We start from the raw sequence: 16,903 nt of genomic DNA on the forward strand, positions 1-16,903 counted from the left end.
GGACTCATGTTTGACTCTGCAGATCCCATGTAAGCCAGATACAGAAGGTGACACACGTATGCAATGTCACACATACACAAGGTGGCACACACATCTGGTGTTCAATTACAGTGGCTGGAGGTCCTGGTGGACCAATTCTCTCTCTCTTGCTTGCTTGGTTGCTCACTCTCACTCTTGCTCTATCACATTAAAAAATAAAAAGCCAGTATTTTGGGCTTGCCTCAAAAAATTTGAGAAAAATAAGATCAAAGAAAAACTTAAAAGTCCACAGTGGTGAAAACTGACTGATACAACCACAAAAAAGAAATGCAACCAGGGCTGGAGAGATGGATTAGTGGTTAAGGTGCTTGCCTATGAAGCCAAAGGCCCCAGGTTTGATTCCCCAACACCCACGTTAGCCAGATGCACAAGGGGCACATGCATCTAGAGAACATTTACAGTGGCTAGAGGCCCTAGTACACCCATTCTCTCTCACTGTATGTCTCTCTCTTCTCTCTCCTTGCAAGAAGTGGGGTAGAAAAACTCCTAGTTTCTGCCTTTCCTGTATCCTGGTTACAATTTTATAGGGAAGATGAAGCCAGGGTATGTGCAAGTGTGGATTTAGCTGTGAGAAAAGCTGTCTTTATAGTGAACTCTTCCCAAGAGCCTGCTCCAGTATCGGAGATCCCACTTGCTCTCTCATCATTCATGAAATGATTTGACTTTCTTTAGGGTCCATTGTTTCAGGGTTCTGTTACAGTGCCTCAGAAATCTCAAGGGCAATTAAAACACAGAGAAGGGGCTGGAGAGATGGCTTAGTGGATAAGCGCTTGCCTGTGAGGCCTAAGGACCCCAGTTCCAGGTTTGATTCCCCAGGACCCACATTAGCCAGATGCACAAGAGGGCACACGCATCTGGTGTTCGTTTGCAGTGGCTGGAGGCCCTGGCATGCCCATTTTCTCTCTCTCTCTCTCTCTCTCTCTCTGTCTGCTGTCTGTTGCACTCAAATAAATAAATAAATAAATAAATAAATAAAAATTTTAAACACAGAGAAGTAGAGAAACTTTGACACAACAAGCCTTATGGCATGAGTTTGAACTGTGCCAAGGAGCTGTCTGACAACTACATGAACTCACATGACCAAAGATCTCAAACCAAAACCCTAACTTTGCAACCCAAAGAACAGGAAAGTCTGGGCACGGTGGCACACAGCTTTAATCCCAGTACTTAGGAGAGCTGAGGTAGGAGGATCACTGTAAGGTCAAGGCCACCCTGAGACTATACAGTGAATTCCAGGTCAGCCTAGGCTAGAGACACTACAACACTACCTTCAAAAACAAAAACAAACAACAACAAAAAAATTAATCTAAATTAGCAATAGAAATGAAAAAGGAAGTATAGACCAGAGAGAAACAAACTGAGAAATCAGGACATCTGAAAGTTTTATTTGAAAAGATTACTAGAGTAGTCCAGATGTTGCCTAGATTGACTAACAAAAATAAAATCAGAAATAAAAAATAGTGAGTGTGAAGGTCTTACGAATTAGCATACCCCAACAAGTTAGATAACCTGGATGCTAGAGAAAATGTCATAAAAACACCAACTTCCCTCATACCAAGTCACAATTCAAAATTTTGAATAGACTCAAACAAACATAACTTCCCTCAGAAAAAACATTCAAATGTCACCATGAAGCTTATGGTGCCTGGCTCTGTTCCCTTTAGTGTGTTCAAGTTTCAATGTCCTACAGCCTCCTATTTTCCTCACATAATCAGGAACCACAGGTCCAGCACATGGAAACTGCCATCCCTATGCCTAGAGGACCTGACCTGGATGGAATCTCACCACTTTCCTCTAGTTTTCTCCCATTGTATATGGGGAGGCAGGCCAAGAACAGGAAATGAGGAGTGTTCCTGATCCAAGTAAATGTCACTAGGTAATCAGGTATTTGCTTTCTCCATGAGTGAGTCTCTCTCCCCCTTTCCTTCATGATAGACTGATGGGTTTTGTTTGGCTTGTGGGTCTCCCTTCAAAGTCAGTTCAGCCCAACCAAAAGGAATAGGATTGGCTCTGAAAGTCAGAAGGGTCTCTTCTCCAGGCATACCTCAGCTCACTTCAGGAGAATCAGTGTGGTGAGACGGGTCTCATGGCTGTAAACAGATATATGTCACCTTCAAGGATGCCTGCTGCACCATTGGCAGGATGCATGTAAATGTATCCTCTCTGATGATATTTGACCTAAATTTAGTATGACCTCAATTTTATCCTCATATTCTCACAGAGAAAAAGTGATTTCTTTGTAAAAATACAATTTGACCCATGTACCTGCTTCCAGATCAATAATGCTGGCCACTACATGGCACATCAAGATTCCCCCAGATGAGAAAGCTTTTGTAGTAATTTAGGAAACAGCTTCCATATCCAAGCCTTCATGGCCTTGTCAGGGTTAGGGTTAGAGATTAGAGTCAGGGGCAGAGTTAAGTGTTAGACATTAGGATTGGGATAGTGGTTAGGTTAGGATTAAAGTTAGGGCTTTAGGGTTAGGGAAGAAGAGTGTTAGAATGCTAATGTTAGGGTTAAGGCTCTGGGTTAGGGTTTAGGTTAGGAGTTAAGATTAGTGTTAGAAATTAGAGTTTGGGATTAGGGTTAGGTTAAGGTTAATGTTTGGGTTAGCATTAGAGTTATCATTCGAGTATGGACTCTGGTCATGGTCAAAGAAATAAAATTTTTATGATCTTTGCCAAACATACTTATTTTAAAGATATTTCATAAATATTTGTCTTGTTCCATGTGCAATAACCTTTCTACATTTAAGTAATGTATTTTTGAGAGTGAGAGAGAGAGGGGCAGATAAAGAGAGAAAGAATGGGCACATCAGGGCCTCCCGCCACTGCAAACAAACTCAAGATGCATGTGCCACCATGTGCAGCATCTGGCTTACAGGGATACTGGGGAATTGAACCTGGGTCTTTACGTTTTATCAGTAAGTGCCTTAACCACTCTCCCATCTCTCAAGCCATCCCCCTTTTTATTATTTTTTAATGACCAGTCATATACTTGTGCATAATATATTTTGATCATAATTTCCTATTACCATCTTGTCCTCCTTCCCTCATCCCTCTCTACTTTAGATTTTAAAAGAATTGTTTTGGTTTCTATGACTATAGGAGGCTTAAGGTAGAAGAAGGAGGCTGGGCACATGCATATAATCTTGTAGGCAGAGGCAAGAGGAACATGACTGCACACCAACCTGGGATACATAGTGAGACACTGTTTAAAAAAAAAATAGAAGGAAGATGAGTTAGGGTATTGCAATAATGAAGATAGGAGGTGATAGTGGCTTTAAAAAGATGGTAATGGTTGAAGTGATACAAAGTGGGGTGTGAGTGTGTGTGTGTGTTTATGATGATCAAAGACCAAATCCCAGGCTGGAGAGATAGCTTAGCAGTTAAGGAGCTTGCTTTCAAAGCCAAAGGGACCCAGGTTTGATTCTGCAGTATCCACGTAAAACCAGATGCACAAGATGATGCATGCATCTGGAGTTCATTTGCAGTGGCTGGAGGCCCTGACACACTCATATTCTCTTTCTCTCTCAAATAAATAAATAAATATGTTTTTCTTATTTATTTGAGAGGGAGAAAGAAGGAGAGAGAGGAAGGCAGATAGAATGGGCATGCCAGGGCCTCCAGCTACTGCAAATGAATTCCCGACACATGTACCACCTTGTGCATCTTGCTTACATGAGTCCTGGGGAATCAAACCTTGGGTTCTTTGGCTTTGCAGGCAAGTGCCTTAACTGCTAAGCCATCTGTCCAGCCCTCAAACAAGTATTTTAAAAAGATCAAATCCCAAGGCCTCCTGCATGTGCAGCAAACATTCTACTACTACCACACCTTCAACCCCTTGGTATATTTCAATGGTAGAGGTAGACCTAATTATCTCTGTATTATTTTTATATTTTATATTTATATATTTTATAATATATATTTATATTTTATATTTGCTCAACTAGTTGTCTTGGCTACAAAACCATGGTAATTTGTAGTCCAAGATAGTAAAATAAATTTAAAATAAATAAATAAAGCATCAGAGAGCTGGGAAGATGGATTGGCAATTAAAGTGCTTGCCTGCAAAGCCTAAGGACCCACGTTTGACAACTCAGAACCCACATAAGCCAGACGCACAAGGGAGTGACCCATGACTCTGGAGTTCAATTTCAGTGGCTAGAGGCCCTGGAGTGTCAATTCTCTCTCTTGCTCATTAAAAAAAAAATTAAGCATCAGAACTTAAACCAAGGCACACTAGAATTCCTTATTAATCTGATTTCTTTTAAATTTATGAGAAAGAGGTAGATAGGGACAGAGAGAATGGGCGCGCCAGAGCCTCCAGCCACTGCAAAGAACTCCAGACGCGTGCACCCCTTTATGCATCTGGCTTAGGTGGGTACCCAGGAATCTAACCTGGGCTCTTTGGCTTTGTAGGCAAGTGCCTTTACCACATAGCCATCTCCCATGCCCTAGTCTGATTAATAATAATGTGACAGCTAACTCTGAGGACACTCAAATTTACCAAGGTGAGCCTAGAAGGTCTTATCTGGACACCACAAAGGAACAAGGCACCAAGAATCCAAAGCCAGAGGACTAGCGAACTCTGGCGGGAATTGTCTCTGAACTCTCGCGAGAACAGTCCATTCCATGTGAAGACTCGTCACTCCTCACCGAAACTCTCGCGAGAACGGTTTCCTTCGTACCAACCCGTCTCTGCGAGCGTGCTGATATGGCCCGACCAGGGTGCACCTGGAACCGGCTAGACCGACAGCAGGAGCGCGATGTGCGGGAGCTCATTCGGCGTGTCACTGGCCTCCAGGACGAGGAGGACCCCAACTTCCAAACGGCTCTGAACTTCGCTTGGTCCAACTTCAGGTGTGGGTGCAGCGCCGATCCGGCGCGGGGAGGGCGGCGGTGCGCGGGAGCGCGGAGGGCGTGGGGGCGGCCGGGCCGGGGACCTTCCCCGGGCCGCAGCGCGAGCTAGGGAGTGTGCTGGCCGCTGAGTTGCACCCTGGGGAGCTGGGCTATGTGTGTTCTCCCTGCCGTGCCCATCGCGTTTGGCTCAGTACATTGCGCCCCGTAGGTCAGTTTTGACGGGCTGAGGAAATGGATTTTTAGAAGAAAAGTATGCACACTTACAAATTGTATTCTCGGCTCACGCTGCTTGCCAATCTCCCTTGATCCTGCGTCCTTTTTCCAAAACAAATTTATCTGGTTTGCTGTTTGTCACTTCCACTTTCACCTCCAGGTAGAATGTAAATAATCTAGAATGCACCCTATTCGAAGTCACCATAACACAGGTTCTTAGTAACTGTTTAGGTATGTAGATACGTCCGTTGTTTTTTTTTTTTTTTAACAGAAAATTAAATTCACAATGCTTGTATGATCTTTACTCATAATAGGTTAGTAAAAGAATGTTAGTATTAATATTTTACCTGTTTAACTTGAGTAAAAATCTTCTCTGTGTGCTGCGGGGATTGAATCCAATGTCTCATACATGCCAAACTCAGGCTTTACTTCTAAGCTACATACAGTATGCCCAGGAAAAATCTGCTTGAATAGTGAGTGGCAGTTTCTCATCTTGGTTGCTATACAATCGCATAGGTGTAAGGTATCTACTTGGTTTATGATGGGAATGCAGGGCCCTCAGTTTCATTTAAGATATTTCAAGTTTCTGAGAAAAACTCAAGCTATAATTTTACTTTATAAAAATAGCAATGATGAATATAGATCATACACAGTAATTGTATCCCAAGTAATTTTTTCTATTAAAATTTCTAAATGACAGGAACAGATGATCATTTTAGAGCTGAGAAAGACAATGTTATATCTCTTTTTACAGATTGAAAAATTGAATTATGATACAATGCTACACTTATTGAAGTAGAATTGGATGTTATTGAATATTGTATTTTATTTAAGTACAGATTGCTGGCTTGTTACTTAACAATGGAAAATAAGGATTGAGTGATTGTTGTTATAATTTTATAATGCTTTCATCTGTCAGAAAAATGAATGGTTCATGTTTACATTTTTAAAAATTGTGGCCATTTTCTAACCCTTAGAGACTCTGCTTGGACGTGTATATGGGTGTGTGCATGGGTTCACCAGGGCCTATTGCTGCTGCAAAGGAATGCCAGATACTTGTGCCACTTTTTGTGTTTAGCTTATGTGGGTACATTGAGAATTGAACCCAGTGGCTGGATTGATCAGTGGTTAAAGACACTTGTTTGAGAATTGAACCCAAGCTGTTGGGCTTCACAAGGAAGTTCCTTTAACCACTGAGCCATCTTCCTAGCTTCTGTAATAGTGATTCTTAACCAAGGATCTAAAGGTAGGATTCACGTATTTCTGAATTTGGGGGGGGGGGTGATCACACTAAGATCTATTTGAAAGGAAGGTATCATTTTCATCAATTATTAATGAAGATTACAAACCACAGTAATACAAGCATATGCATGTCTTTGTCACCTGTAGAAATCATGTAATTTTCACAGCATTTAATAGTTGTTGCAAATATTTCCAAATAATTGTTTGTTGTTACTTTAATGATAGCTATTGGACCCACTGCCAGATCTTATTTAATGTTTTAATAAACATTTCTTAGTATGTCACAACAATTTGAAGTATTTGATAAATATATTTGATTTATTTTCCTTTGTATTTCACTTACTCCATTTAACATTTCTTGGAGGAGTGGTCCTTATTCTTCACTGGGCTTCTCTGTTATTAAGGGACTGGGAAGATGTCACATTGGATAAAGCACTTTCCATTCAACTCTGAGTGCCTGTGTTAGGATTACCGGACCGCATGTAAAATGCAATAGCCATGATGGGCTTCTGTAACCCCAATGTGCCTACAGTGAGAAGGGAGGTAGAGACAGAAGACTTTCCCAGAAGCTTGCTGAATGCTAAATTATGAGAAACATTGTATCAAACAAGGTAGAAAGCAGGGACCAACCAGAAAGTTGTCCTCTGGCCTCCACACTATGGCATACACACCTGCACAAATGAGCTTGCACAGACACCTGCACAGATGAATGTGCACACTCATGCACCAAATAAATAAAAATTAAAAAGAGAAGCAGGGCTAGAGAAATGGCTTAGTGGTTAAGGCACTTGCCTGCGAAGCCTAAGGATCCATGTTTGACTCCCAAGATCTCTTGTAAGCCAGATGTACAAGGTGATGCAAGTGCAAGGTTGTACATGAGCACAAGGTGGCATATGCATATGAAGTTTGATTGCAGTGGTTGGAGGCCCTAGCACATCAATTCTCTCGCTCTCTTTTTATCTCTCTCACACACACTCGCTCACTTTTTCTCTCATAAAATAAAAGGAAAGCACATGCCTGTAATCCTGGCACTTAGCACCTGGCACTGAGACAGAAGGGTCACTCTTTGGCTATAATTTGTGTTCCAGGCCAGTCTGGGATACATAGCAAAACCTTGTCAAAAAGAAAGGAAAAAAAAAAAAAGCAAGAGTAGGAAAATATGTTTTGCTGAATATAGACACTGGGCCTGTAGGAACACAAAGGAGCCAGAGAATAAAGTTGTGAGGAATATCAAGTATATAGGAGGATGTGGACAGCTATAACCCAATTGTACGTATGACAGAATTGGCATAAAAACTGTATTTTATCTTTACTAGATTTCATCGTTTCTTGGATGTCAACAGTCACAAAATAGAAAAAACAATAGAAGGGTATGTCAGCTCTCTCTATATATTCATTAGTGTGTGTTTTCTTAAAGATCTTTAAGTTAATAAAGCATTACTACTTTGTGTTTTAGAATCCATGAAAAATTTGTTATTCATTCTGATCTCAGCAAAGCTACTAGTTGGAGGAGACTCACTGAGAAGTTTCTAAATGCATCACTTTCCAGCATAGAGGGAGTAAAGGTACGCCTTCAATTATGAGATCTCCATTGTGTACCTCATTCTTTCCAGTATGACTGCTGCCAGCTTGTTTCTGTTCATATTTAAAGATTCTATTTTAGTACTGTCCCCTGATAGGTTCTCCTTGAAATTGACTTCAGTGTTCCTCAGGCTTGTCAGGAAAGAAGCAGCATGCTCATGTCTCTTCATCTCACACATCTGCCATGGCTGTGGAGATCAGCCTTTGGCATCAGTAATAGCACTGTCTGGGTCTCTTCAAATTTCAGATGACATCTCAGCACTCAGTGACAACTGTTGACTAGCTGACAGATGTACTTTGATACTGTGTTGGCAGGTCACAAGGCTGTCATTGGGTGCAGTGGTTCGCTGCAAGGATTATAGAAGTGAGAACACTGATATCCTCCCTGTTATGGTTTATTACAATGAAAGGATACCGATCGCAGTCAAGAAAGGGAGAAGATGTGTGGCACACAAACCAAGAACAAGCTTCAAGTGTTCTTTCCCAGGGGGATGACCTACAATTAATTACACAGTTAATTCTCCTCATAACAATGCATGGTGGCACATGCAAAGTGTTGCTAACCAGGGCAGCTTACCTGAGCTTTAGAGTCCAGAGTTTATGTTATTGGGAACCATCAAATAAGCAAAAAGCACTCATATGGCTGACTGTCCCCCACCCCACTCCAATCCCCCCCATGCAAAGTCAAACTAAAGGCTTCAAACATGTGAAAACATACATTCACCATAAGTCTTGTTTTTAACATAAACTGTCACATCAAGCTGATACAGTGTGTCCCAAGGCCTCTGGCATACAAGCACATCTCAGCAGGATATTAAAGGGCTTAATGTTGAAACCCCAGAAACCCTTCCAGGGTTTAGTATCCTCTGGGTTTGCCCACACAGGTCTGCTGAGTTAACCATTGATTGTACATGTATTCATTTAGTCTTCAGAGCAACATTTGAGCAAGATTTTCTGGAAATTTGTGTCATAAGGAGAGCTTGACAGAAGGTTGGGGAGAAGGGGACCATCAGAGAGGGGCAGGGGATAAGGAGGAAAAGAAGTGGGGGGAGGGGGTGATGAGAACTAAATATAATGATATATATGTATGAAAATACCTTAATGAGGTTTTATATGGTAACTTTAGAAAGAACATCTTTAGAGGGATGAGGATATAGCACAGTTGTAGAGCACTTGCTAACATACAAGGTCCTAGGCTACGTCTCTTGTACATACATACACAAGGGCTATATTAGTTTATGCTGAGGTATGTTCCTTTCATTCCTAGTTTCTTCAGGGCTTTTATCATAAAGGGATATTGGGTTTTGTCAAAGTGCTTTTCAGTATCTACCGATATACTGATTATCATGTAATTTCTGCCCATGGTTCCGTGTGACATAGTACATTTATTCTTGCATATGTTGAACCATTGCTACATCTTTGGAGTAAAGACATCTTGATCATGGGGAAGGATCTTTCTGTTGTGTCCTTGGATTCACTTTGCAGGTATTTTATTGAGAATTTTTACATTTATATTTACCAGGGAGATTGGCTTATGATTTCCTTTTTATGTGTGTCTTCTGGTTTTAGTGTCAGGGAAAAAAAAGAGCTTGGTAGTGTTCATTCCTTTCCTATTTTATGGAATAGTTTGAGAAGCATTGGTGGGTTTTTTTGGGAGAGATGGTTTTGAGGTAGGGTTTCACTCTAGTCCACACTGACCTGAAATTCACTGTGTAGTCTCAGGGTGGCCTTGAACTCACAACGATCCTCCTACCTCTGCCTCCCAAGTGCTGGGATTAAAGGCATGTGCCACCACATCCAGTTGAGCATTGCTGTTTTTTGTTAAGGTCTGATTTACAGTCTGAATCTATCTGGGCCTGGACTGTTTCAGCTTGGGAGATTTTTTTTTAATTACTGCTTTAATCTCAGTGCTTATTATAAATCTGTTTAAATTGCTTATCTTGATTTGATTTTGGTCAATCATATGCATGCATGTAGAATTTTTTTATTTCTTTTAGATTTTTTTAATTGAGTAGAATGTAAATTTTTAAGGTATATCCTAATGATTTTCTGAATTTCACTGATACCTATTGTAATATTTCCCTGTTTATCTTTAATTTTCTTAATTTGGCCTTCTCTTTCTTTGGTTAGTTTGTCAATCATTTATTTTTGTTCCATTTATTCTTTGTAATGTTTGGATTTTTTTTTTTTTAAGGCAAGGTATTACTATAGCTCAGGCTGGACTCAAACTCATGGCAGTCCTCCTGACTCAATGTTGTATTCAGCTTTTCATTGCTGCCAGAAAACACCCAACCAAAGCAGCTTGTGTGGTGATGGGGATGGTTTATTTTGGCTTACAAACTCAAGGGGAAGCCCCATGATGACAGGGAAAACAACAGCATGAGCAGAGGGTAGACATCACCTCCTGGCCAATATCAGATGGACAATAGCAACAGAAGACTGTTCCAAACATTGGCAAGGGGACGCTGGCTATAACAGCCATCACCTTGCCCCTAAACACCACAATGCCTCCAAGAGGCATTAATTCCCAAATCTCCATCATCTGGAAACCTAGCGTTCTAAGTTTATGGGGACACCTGAATCAAACCACCACTTTGCTTCCTGAGTACTGGGCTTACTGGATACTTTAGCATTGAGAGAATTCCTGTTTTGCAGTCCCTCTTATCTTAACTCTTCCCTAAAATAAATCCCATAATCTAAAGAAAAGAAATCAATACTGTAAATAAGGAAAGACTCAAAAATTGAAACTTGAAAAAGTTAAAATATACTCCTCATCATAGAAATGCCAACATGTGAAGGTATTATTATAATTTAGTAAATAGGAGTGATGTGTGAGAGTCAGTGTAAATTATAACAAAGTATTAAGACTTGAAAATTCCTGGCAATTGCATGAGTTGGTTTTCAACAAAGAAAAATCAAAAGACTTAAGCTTATTAAAAGTACCTATTCTTGGGCTGGAGAGATGGCGTAGTGGTTAAGCACTTGCCTGTGAAGCCTAAGGACCCCGGTTCAAGGCTCGATTCCCCAGGTCCACATTAGCCAGATGCACAAGGGGGCGCACCTGTCTGGAGTTCGTTTGCAGAGGCTGGAAGCCCTGGCGCGCCCATTCTCTCTCTCTCCCTCTATCTGTCTTTCTGTCTGTGTCTGTCGCTCTCAAATAAATAAATGAATAAATATTTTTTAAAAGTACCTATTCTTTTCTAACATAGATGCAAAAGAAAACAATAACGAGATAACACTTTTTACTTGTCTGAGTAATAAAAGGCACGGGAAACATAAGTTTATACTCTTAGCAAATTATATATATGCAGTATTTATACTGAGTGCAAATGTGTAATCTTTATAGAGGTTATTTTATATTCCTCCCTAAAATTACAAGTGCAAGCATACTTTCATTTAGCATTTTACCTTTTAGGAGTTTATTATACAAGTAAACTGATAATTATAAAATAGTTTTCTGTTTTATAATTAGTATAAGTTTGTGCTAACAAAGGATTCGGAAAAAAATGATATTATTAGTAAGAAATTGATCAAATGATTGGATATGTTCAAACCTTGGGATACAGTTTGCCATGAGAACAATCTACTTTTAGCCAAACTAAATTATCATTTTCCAGTGAAAGATATAGTTATTTTGAGGATAAAGGCTCATCTACAGGCTGGAGAGATGGCTTAGCAGTTAAGGCACTTGCCTGCAGAGCCAAAGGACCCATGTTTGATTCCCTAGGACCTCTGTAAGCCAGATACATAAGGTGGCACATGTGTCTGGAGTTTGTTTGTAGTGGCTGGAGACCCTGGTATACCCATTTTTTCTCTCTCTCAATCTCTCTCTCCCGCTTGCTCTCTTTCTCCCCCCTCCCTCTCTCAAATAAATAAAAATATACTTAAAAAAAGAATGCTCACCCACTTAAATGTTTTATACTTGTTAGAAATATAGAATTTAGACTTCATATGCCTTTAATTAATTAATTTATTTATTTGAGAGAGGGAAAGAGGCAGAGTGTGTGTATGAGAGAGATAGAGAGAATAGGTGCACTAGGGCTTCTAGCCATTGCAAATGAACTCTAGATGCATGTGCTACCTTGTGCATCTGGCTTACGTGGGTCCTGGGGAATCAAACCTAGGTCTTTTGGCTTTGCAGGCAAGCACCTTAACCACTAAGCAATCCCTCCAGCCTTCATATGCCTTTAAGTTCCTTCTGTTTGAACATCTGAATGATGAAGAAAGTTGAGAAGTTAGAATTTATTTTGGAATAACTCATGCTTTCTCAGAACAGGAAAGTAACAAGGAATACTACTGTCTGTCACTGGCCTCAGCAGTTCATGTTCTTTATTTTCTATTTTAAAGACAGATGCACATTATTCCATCCTCTCACTCCTCCTGTGTCTGTCTGATTCTCCTTCAAACTTCAACTATGTGGAAACTCCAAGAGATAAAGAAGTGGGTATGTTACCAGATAGAAACTGATTTCATTACTTTTAGACATTGAAATTTTTATTTAAAATTATTTTTAAAAAATCTATGAAACTGAATTATTTGGTTGCTTTGGATACAGTTGCAAAATTTTACTTAAAAGCTGGGTGTGGTGGCACATGCCTTTAATTCCAGCACTAGGGAGACAAAGGTAGAAGGATCACCATGAGTTTGAGACTACATAGTGAATTCCAGGTCAGCCTAGGCTACACTGAGACTCTACCTCCAAGGAAAAAAATTCCTTAAAATGTAAGCTGTGAGCCGGCCATGGTAGCACACGCCTTTAATCCCAGCACTCAGGAGGCAGAGGTAGTAATATCACCATGCATTTGAGCCACCCTGAGACTACTTAGTGAATTCCAGCTCAGCCTGAGCTAAAGTGAGACCCTACCTTGAAAAACCAAAAAAAAAAGTAAGCTCTGGCTTTATAAGTTAAACTACCTTCATTACATAAAGAGAAAATTCTCTTTTGAAGATGAGTTAATTTAATTAAAATGTGAGGTATTGGAATTCCAATTTATTAAGTATTTCCCTTGTTTTTCCTTCTTGGAGACAGGATCTTATGTATCCCAGGCTAGCCTCAAATTTTCTACATAGGAAAGGATGACCTTGAGCTTCTGATCCTCCTGCCTCTTCCTGAATGCTGGGACTACAGCTCTGTGCCTCCACTACTGGTTTAGGCAGTACTGGGGATTAAACCTAGGGCTCTGCTATGTGTATGCTAGGCATTCACTCTGCCATCTGAGCTATATCCCCAGCCCTAAGTACCTCAGTATTTTTGAGCATTGTTTTTTGACTGTATTTCATTTTTAGTTTTATATAGATTTTCTCCTGTAGTTTTGAATATTTTGAGTTCTTTCCACATGTTTATGAAAAACTGATAAAGCTCTTTTGTTACATTTTAGAAAAGAAAGATGATTTTGACTGGGGAAAATACTTGATGGAAGGTGAAGAAATTGACATTGGCCCAAATGTGGAGACACCAGTAAGTAGCTGTGGTTTTGCTATGAAAACATAAACAACATTCCCACATGAAATAGACCACTGTAATATGTCCTTCTGCCCTGTAATGTCTTAGTTAAAACAAGAGCAGTCTTCGTTAATCTAGAAAGGTGAATTACAGCTGATTTATTGAGATTCTGTACCAAATTAGAAAAATAAAAAGGAAATATAAGTATCTCTGAAGAAGTAGTGATATTGAAATTTTGGGATTTTGACTACCTGAAATCATTCTGTTTCCATTATGGAAACTTTAAAAAAATTAATTATTTATGTGCAAGCAGATATATATATATGTATGTATGTATGTATGTATGTATATGTATACATATATATATATGTATATATATGGCGAGAGAGACAGACAGAGGGAGAAAATGAATGCATGGACCCACCAGTGCCTCTTATTGCTGCCAACAAACTTTGCATGCATGCACTACTGTGTGTATCTGGCTTTATATTTAATTTACACTGGGGAATCAAACTTGGGTTAGCAAGCTTTGCAAGCAAATGTTTTTTGACCACTGACCCACCTGCCCAGCCCCATTACAGAAACTTTGAAGAAATGAAATTTCCTTTTGCTTTTGCATTTCTGTCCATGTTGCTGTTCAATCTAGTTGTAGTTTAAGGGCAAGGTCTTTTCCTCTTTGAACAGAACTGGTCTGAAGACAGTGGTGATGAAGATGCACAGCAGCCTCTGAGCAGGGAAGACTCTGGGATACAGGTTGACAGGACCCCATTAGAAGATCCAGATCCAAAGAGAAAACTGGGCCTTCAGGTCTGCTGGACAGGTATTGTGTGTGGTTGGTTCTAGTGTTTTCCAAGAAGAGGTCCCTAAAGATTGATTCCATTGAACAGGATCTATGCAAACTGCCATCCTTATCAAAACAATCATAAATTATGAGTCGACTTTCTGTATGTGCCCAAGAACTTTCACTGCCCTGGATTTGTCCCTGGTGCTGCTAAAAAAAGGTTTTGCTATAAAATTTAGACTGTAATTTTTTAAATCTTTTTATTGGCAATTTTCATACACATAGTATGTTTTGATCATAACCCCCTTCCATTACTTTGTTTTGTCCTCTCTTCCCATCTTCTTTCCACTGAATTTCTCCTTTCCAAATAGTTCCATTCCTATTTTGTAGAATTCAATTTTTAATATTTCTGATAACTCTCTTTTAAATGTTTGCTTATTTTGTATTAGAAAAAGAGTATCCTTCCTGAAGGTAATAACTAAATTGAAGGAAAGATATATGCAATTCATGTTATACTTGGAATGCTTACTTTTTCAACTATTAATGAGCAATTGAATTGGTAGGAACTGTAGAAAAATCTGAAAGTGTATAGATTAGACCATTCTATTGTACATTCATTTCATCTTATACTTCTGTTATTTCTGATTCTGATTCTTACACAGCCATTTCTCTTTTTCTGTCAGCTTAATTATAGATAGTAGTTCTAATTAGCTGAATTCTTATGAAACTTGCTGGTCGGTGTGTTCTCCTTTTAAATTATATAGCTGTTATCATGAATAAGTAATTTTTTGGGGGGGTGTTCGAGGTAGGCTTTCACTCTAGTCCAGGCTGACCTGGCAGTCACTATGTAGTCTCAGGGTGTCCTCAAACTCATGGTGATTCTCCTCCCTCTGCCTCCTTAGTGCTGGGATTAAAGGCGTGTGCCACCACGCCCAGCTGTAAATTTTTATTTTATCTGTGACACTTGTGTCAGGTGTCAGTGTGTGGTCCTGTGACACTGTGTCATTGTGTATCTATGACATGTGCTCTGAGTATCGTGGTTGGTCACAAAGTTTTAGGCTGTTGCACCACTGCTACAGAAGAAGGTTTTGTAAAGCAAGGTCTCGCCTCTGCTCCAACTGATTGAGTAGCTCTACTGCTAAGGGGAGAGAATTTTCCTAGCTTGTCCTTGTTCCTAGTTGTGTATAGAATTTATTGCCTTTCTTATAACTTTATTTAGCATTTCCCAGATTATTCTTGAGAGATTGGCTGACCATGTCTAAATAATGTCCACTATTTTGAGAACTCTAGCATTAAATTTAATAGTTTGTTGATTGCATGTTTCATATCTGTTATTTCCACTTCCATTTCTTTCTTCTTCTTCTTCTTTTTTTTTTTTTTTTTTTTTTTGGTTTTTCAAGGTAGGGTCTCACTCTAGCCCAAGCTGACCTGGAATTCACTGTGTAGTCTAAGGGTGACCTCGAACTCATGGCAATCCTCCTAACTCTGCCTCCCAATTGCTGGGATTAAAGGCATATCTTCTTTGTGACAATTTGATTAAATCTAGCCTGGTCCTGTACTTCATAGACCAAGCAGTGACAATGGGAAGGACTCCTGGACAGGGTCTCTTCCCAAGGGGACTGTACTTTTGGTCATAGTGAAAGGTACTAATACAAGCACTACACTATTAAAATCCATACTTACTACATGTCTTTCAACAGATGAGCCAGATGCCCGAAGCTGGCTGGAGCAGCATGTGGTCCACCAGTACTGGACAGCCAGGCGCTCCCGGATCCTACATAGTTTACATTTGCACTCCAACTTAGCTGCTGTCTGGTGAGAAGCTAAACATCAAGCACTTCCTTGAAATGTAAACATGCTAGTGTTGAATAATTCAAATGAAACACACACTTTTGCTGTGCTGGGGATTGAGTCCAGGGCCTTGTGCAAGCTATCTACCACTGAGTAAACCCTAGACCCCTTGAACAGTTTTTAATTAGTAATTTACTTAAAGTAATGAAATTATTAATTATACTTTTTTCATTTTCAGTGTGGATTGTTACATATTGGCCCATTATTTAATTTCTGTTTTAATGCATTTACTGTAAAAACAGACTAACTAGAGTTGGTGAGATACCTCAGGGGGTAAAGTCCTTGCTATGTAAGTATGAGGACCTGAGTTAAGAGCTGGCCACCCACATAAAAATTCTGAGCATAGTGGGGAAGCAGGGAGAGGAAATTCCTGGGGCTCACTGGGTAGGCATTCTAAGTGAATCAGTGAGCTCTCTTGGTTCAGCTTGAGATCCTGTCTGAAAGAATAAAGCAGAGAGTAATCAAGGAAGACAACTGATGTCAACCTCTGGTCTCCACACATACATGCACACATGTATCCCCCACACATACAAATACGTACATAACACATACAAAAAAAGGCAGCGTCCAGAATTCAAAAAACATTGTAATTTTAAGCATCTGCCTACCTCTGTGATAAATTTAATGACTGGAATTGCTCCGAAAATACTTCTCTAAGAATATATTTTAGTAAAGGAGGAAAATGAATATGGAGGGCACTCAAGCAATTTGGTTAAGTTTTTTAATTATTATTATTTTTTTTTTTTTTTTTTTTTTGGTTTTTCGAGGCAGGGTCTCACTCTGGCTCAGTCTGACCTGGAATTTACTGTGTAGTCTCAGGGTGGCCTTGAACTCCCGGCGATCCTCCTACCTCTGCCTCCCGAGTGCTGGGATTAAAGGCGTGCGCCACCA

At 39.8% G+C, this 16,903-nt stretch overlaps 1 protein-coding gene across 1 annotated transcript in view; it reads left to right on the plus strand.

The window, feature by feature from the left end:
• Positions 1-4,724: 4,724 nt before the first annotated feature.
• The window catches only part of Tubgcp5 (tubulin gamma complex associated protein 5), a 37,197-nt gene continuing 25,018 nt past the window's right edge, over positions 4,725-16,903 (plus strand). The window contains exons 1-7 of the mRNA XM_004661939.2: positions 4,725-4,901; positions 7,673-7,726; positions 7,813-7,921; positions 12,285-12,381; positions 13,316-13,395; positions 14,065-14,200; positions 15,862-15,976. Coding sequence (XP_004661996.1) covers positions 4,756-4,901; positions 7,673-7,726; positions 7,813-7,921; positions 12,285-12,381; positions 13,316-13,395; positions 14,065-14,200; positions 15,862-15,976 — 737 coding nt within the window. The 5' untranslated portion in view covers positions 4,725-4,755. The remainder of the gene's footprint in view (positions 4,902-7,672; positions 7,727-7,812; positions 7,922-12,284; positions 12,382-13,315; positions 13,396-14,064; positions 14,201-15,861; positions 15,977-16,903) is intronic.

Source organism: Jaculus jaculus, chromosome 3, assembly GCF_020740685.1.
Source record: "Jaculus jaculus isolate mJacJac1 chromosome 3, mJacJac1.mat.Y.cur, whole genome shotgun sequence".
In the NCBI taxonomy this organism is placed as follows: domain Eukaryota; kingdom Metazoa; phylum Chordata; class Mammalia; order Rodentia; family Dipodidae; genus Jaculus; species Jaculus jaculus.